The 5,554-nt window shown below is 48.4% G+C and overlaps 1 protein-coding gene across 2 annotated transcripts in view; it reads left to right on the forward strand.

Moving 5' to 3' along the window:
• The first annotated feature begins 455 nt into the window (after positions 1 to 455).
• The window catches only part of SFRP1 (secreted frizzled related protein 1), an 82,817-nt gene continuing 77,718 nt past the window's right edge, over positions 456 to 5,554 (forward strand). For both annotated transcript variants that reach the window (XM_069075844.1, XM_069075845.1), the window contains exon 1: positions 456 to 1,367. In XM_069075844.1, the coding sequence (XP_068931945.1) occupies positions 824 to 1,367 (544 nt within the window). In that variant the 5' untranslated portion in view covers positions 456 to 823. The remainder of the gene's footprint in view (positions 1,368 to 5,554) is intronic.

The following is a 5,554-nucleotide window of genomic DNA, read 5'->3' on the forward strand; positions in this document are numbered from 1 at the left end:
CCAGTCTTCCCGATACCTACAGAGACCAAAATCTAGGAACTGACCTACCAGCCTGGTGCTCCGAGGTCAGTGGTTTAGAAAGAGAAAGGAATGGATAGAAAATTGCCCAAATCTCAGATGTCTGTTAGGATCCTAGGATCTTTTAAGTTGGAAGGGACTTCAAAGGTTTGTCAGTCATTAAAGTCCCCTGCTTTTCTGCAAAGACTCAGTTATGGTGTCAGACATCTCTCTTCTCTGCGTCTCTGTCTCTCTGCCTCTGTGTGTCTCTGTCTCTGTGTCTGTAGGTCGGTCTCTCTCTGTTTTGTTTTAAGGGGTGTTGACCTGTATTTAGCTTTACCAAACTGAGTTCTCTAGCAAGAGAAACGATTGGTTAATTGAGGCTGTGACTGACATGGGGAAAAGAGTGCAGAAAGGCTCAGCTCGGAGCTGATTGGCTGAGAGGATAAGACTCAGAGGGTTCTAACCAGAGCACGGGGCACACTCTCCAGCCTGCAGCCTCCGGGAGTCGGTGCAGTTCACCCCGCGGGCCAGGGAAGGAAGGAGGGAAAGACGGACAGATCGGGCTGTGTTTGCTCCGCTCCCTTCCCCTCCCCTCCCTACCCATTGCCCACCACCCACCACCCACCCACCCCCAGCAGGAAGAGTACAAGGTTTCCTGGGTTGGGCAGGAGTGTGCAGCAGCTCTGCGGGTGGGGGCTAGGGGTGGAGGAGCCTTCTTTTGTCCCCGAGGATCACTGGCAGGAGCCTCCAAACTTTCTGCACGGTGAGACCCCTCTGTGGCCAGAGAGAGCAGCCCCAAAGTTGATCCGACTCTGGGCCAAGGATGGGTAGGGCGCACCACTCCCGGGGCCGCTGCTGGCCCCCTGTGGGGGTCTTAGTGGCCTTTGCTGCTGGGCTCTGGGCTGGTGGCATGGCCAGCGAGTATGACTATGTGAGTTTCCAGTCGGACATCGGCTCCTACCAGAGCGGGCGGTTCTACACCAAGCCCCCTCAGTGTGTAGACATCCCAGTGGACCTGCGATTGTGCCACAATGTTGGTTACAAGAAGATGGTATTGCCCAACCTGCTGGAGCATGAGACGATGGCCGAGGTGAAGCAGCAGGCGAGCAGCTGGGTGCCCCTGCTCAACAAAAATTGTCACATCGGCACCCAGGTCTTCCTCTGCTCGCTCTTTGCTCCCGTCTGCCTGGACCGGCCCATTTATCCATGCCGTTGGCTCTGCGAGGCTGTGCGGGACTCTTGTGAGCCCGTCATGCAGTTCTTTGGCTTCTACTGGCCAGAGATGCTCAAGTGTGACAAGTTCCCAGAGGGAGACGTCTGCATTGCTATGACCCCTCCAAACGCCACGGAGGCCTCCAAACCTCAAGGTAAGGCGAAAAAGCCCTTCTTCCTTCCCATCCTCAGACGTGTTTCATCTTCTGACACACTTTGGAGTTAGGTGTGGGGGAAGAGGCAGGAGGTGATGAAGTTGGATCCCTGTAAGAAGGTGGAGTCCCTAAACTCTATTCCTCCATCACTTCCTCCAGGACTAAGGTATACTGCTTCCAAGAAGTTGTTCTGAAACTTTTTGGAATAACCACAAAAGCATCTGTTGTCTCCTGGAGCTAGGTGCATGTCCCTCTGCCTTGGCTCCCAAATCCACGCCTATCCTCTTTCACTGAGTTCTGAAAGCCCCTATGCCCACTTCTAGCTCAGTGATTCTCTGAGAATGAGTCCTGCTCTCATCCCGACCTCCCATCCTAACAAAGCTGCTAACCTTTAAGTGAAAGGAGAGAAACCTCTTGCACCATCCTTGGGAAGGTTGAATGTTCTCAAGGAAGTTTTTTTCTTCTTTTTTTTTTTTTTGAAGGGAAGAGTAGAGCTCTCAATTGAAAATGAAAAGTCAGTTGTGTGTGTATGTGTGTGTGTGTGTGTGCGTGCGCGCGCGTGTGTGTGCACGCGCAAGCAAGCAAATTTTGGGAGAGCTATTTTGTTTATTTTCATAGGTACAGTGAGGCTTAAACACCATCTTTAGCCAGTCATTAAACAAAATAGCCCCAGGATAGCGGTGGGGCTAGCAGCAAAAAAAAGTTTAGAAACTGCTGTGATTCCTCCCCCTCCCCCCTCCCTTTCAGGTTAGGACTGTTAATCTGGAGCTGTGAAGGGATCCCTTTCCCTCTCATCTTTGGATTCTTCCACTTCCCCTCGCCTAACTGTTACACAAATCCCCGGGTAATTAGAAGGAGGAAAAATGTAATTAACTCATTGTCTATTGTCTCAATAGGGGTGAGCATTAGCTCTGCTAGCTCTGGATTTAAAATCCTCCCAGATGACCGGTCTATTCTCTCAGAAGCTTTTAGCAAGTGTTTCCTCTCAGACTTTAGAGACAATTCTTGGTTGTGTGTGTGTGTGTGTGTGTGTGTGTGTGTGTGTGTGTGTGTGTGTGAGTGTGTGTGTGTAGGGGAGATGCGGAAAAAGACCGAGACAGAGAATTTTCTATATTCACAAGAATGGATTATAACACTCAGTAGACTGGCTAACTCAGGTGTGTGTGTGTGTGTGTGTGTGTGTGTAGATACTGAGTGGTGTTGTGTGTGTTGATGCTGAGTGGTTTATAAGGAAAGGAAGTAAAGGCGGGTACTTACACATTTACCGGGCCACCTTGAAGTGTAGTGACTTTTACCACCTCATCCCTTGTAGATTCATAAAGAAATAGTTCAGGGGGAAGGGGCGCGCGCGCTGGGGTGGGGGTGGGGGTTGTTACTTCATTTCAAAGATACATAAAGATGAAATACTCCCAGTTAGCGGTAGTGTGAGTGAGTGTGTGTGCATGTGTTGAGGGGTGTTACTTAATTTCAAACACAGTTGATTGTTTTAATGTGGATGTGGAATAAGGGGGTGGGGAGTTAGTTTCTTGAGAGATGCGGTTCAGTCATTTGAGCCTAGGACTAGGGGTTCTGGGAAGTCCAGGCCACAGTGAAATGAATTGGGGGCGACACGGATTGACACTCCCCCTGTCTACGCAGGGTTAACCTTCCGGGAAATTCAGCTCCTTTCGAGAGCCAGCCGAGCAATTACCTTGAGCAAACAAAGCACGTTGTGTTCTGCCCATGTGGAACGGTCCGTCGCCTGCAGCCTAGGCAGGCTTTTCCTTCTCGCCTTCCTCTCTCCGCTGGGGGGACGAGCCCAGCGCCTGCCCTGGCAACTACGCTTGCCGGCCCGCCGGCCCGCCCGCCCGTTATTTGCACACAGCCCTCCTCCGATTACCATGTAATTGCCACTTTTGGGGACCGGAAGCGGACACGACCTGGGATAGAAGAGTCCAGGCTTTGGAGGGGCCAGCCTTGGAGAAAATAGCTACGAGGCTGGGGATGGGGACAAGTGGACGGATGGACTGAGGGAATGCTCTCCTTCCCTCATCCCCATCCTCCTCCTCTCCGAGAGGGGGAGAGGGAGAGGAAGGGGGAGGGAGAGAGAGAGACAGAGACACACAGAGACAGAGAGGGAGAGACACAGAGACAGAGGGAGACAGAGACACACTCTGAGACAGAGAGACACAGAGAGATAGATACAAAGAGACAAGAGATTTGGTGACTTCCAGGTGTGGGTTTTTTTTTTTTTTTTTGCTTAGTGCTTCTTTGGCAAAGTTTTACTTTTAAAACCTAAGGGCTTACTAGCTGTGTGACCTTGGGCAAGTCACTTAACAGCAATTGCTCTGCCTTCCCCCTCCAAAGAAATAAAAATATATTTTTAAGAAAACCCTAAGGGGTTTCTCCCATTTTTCTCCACCCTCACCTCCTTGCTGTTACCTAGGAGGCTCAGGTAGTCACTTCTCCCTGTTGAGCCTAGACTGAACAAAGGAAGCTGTCCTACAGCTGGGAAGTCAGGAAGGGGACTTGGTGGCCACCCATCATCCTTGCATTCCCTTGTGATCTTGACTTTCTCAAACCTCTTTTCAGCTGCTTCAAGATCCTTGGGTCTGACATCAAGCTGGCTCCCTCTTCCATGTGAGGAGGGTTGGTGTTTCTGATTTTCTGAATGGAGTCAGTGATACAGAATGACAACAGTGATGAGAGAGGGAGACCAAGCAGCTGGCAATTCGGGAATATAAACTAGTAGTTTTGGATAAGAGCAACCATTAGTGCAGCTCTCACAAAATCCTTATTAAACGGGACTGACACTTTGCACCCAGCAGAAGTAGCACTAGCCATGGAACTGTTACTGTGTTTAGTCATTCAATCAATAAGCATTTAAGTGATTACTATGTCCAAGGCCTGTAGCTAAGTGCTAGGGAGACAGAGAAAGGCAAAAGACAGCCCCTGCTCTCAAGGAGCTCACAGTACGATGGGGACGACATGCAATTAGGGAAGGGAAGAAAATTAAGAGAGACTGGGAGAGGTTTCCTGATGGAGATGTTAGCTGCAGCTTGAAGGAGGCCAGGGTAACCAGGAAGCAGAAATGAGAATTCCTCTTGGACTAGAGTCTTGGATATCGTCAGTCCTAAGTTTCACCATGCATCCAGATCTGTTGCTACCCCAGATCTCTGTGCTTAGCATACACGAGCATATTTAAACACTCAAGTGCACACATACATCTAGCACACCCTGGACTTTGGAGGATGGGTTGGTTAGCCTGATCCAGGTTTTCCTTCAAATGAGCCTAGAATTATAGGACATTAGAACTTGAAGGTGCCTTTGAGATGATGTCATGCAACCCTGCTCATTTTACAGGGGAGGACACTAAGGCTCAGGAAAGGGAATTAATTGGCTTGCCTGAGATCACACAGGTAGTATGTGCCCTTACACACAGCAGTACTCACATATTCAGAGCCAGAATTTGAACACAGGTCTTTAGACTTCAAATCAGATGTTTTTGCTGTTATGCTGAACTTCCTTTCTTGCAAATGTTAGTTAAAAAGCCACCTTTTCTCAGAGTGGATGCCAGACCTCTGTGGGCTGTTATTGGACAAGCAATTGCATACTTTACAGAAGAGTGATTTCTCAAGCACTTCAATCCCATCAACACTTAAAACCTCCAAAGCCACATACTTTTTTTTTTTTTAAGTTTTACCAGACTCAAGTTTGGAAAAAACCTCTTATGCCCTTGTTTCATTTTCTTTTGTTTAGAAATGCTAGAATATATGAACTATCTGAACTGATTTCCTTTTCTTCCATAGATTGCGGTTGCATAAGGGCCACCATCTTCTCATAATATTCTTGGGTTCCCTTTCCTGTGTGGTTCTCCTAGGAGGAGAGTGGGTACATGTGAATGCTCTTTTCATCGAAGAATGGAAACTTTGACAATTCCTTCCTTACTTTCGAGTCTTCCTTGTATGAGAAAATGAATGAATGAGTTCTCTAAAATGTGCCTCAGCTTTGGAATCCCTGTCTTTTCACCAAATTAACCCTGTCAGAATTATGCATTTTTAAATTATTTTCTCTTTCTCCTGTATTTGTAGCTGAGGGAATAACCATTGCCTGAATTTTGGTCTACCTGCCCTTTGTGTTGATTGTGTGTGTGTGTGTGTGTGTGTGTGTGTGTGTGTGTGAGAGAGAGAGAGAGAGAGAGAGAGAGA

The sequence above is a fragment of the Petaurus breviceps genome, unplaced genomic scaffold, assembly GCF_028583685.1.
Source record: "Petaurus breviceps papuanus isolate PSGF00001 unplaced genomic scaffold, PetGlider_PUasm1.0 90919, whole genome shotgun sequence".
Classification (NCBI taxonomy): Eukaryota; Metazoa; Chordata; class Mammalia; order Diprotodontia; family Petauridae; genus Petaurus; species Petaurus breviceps.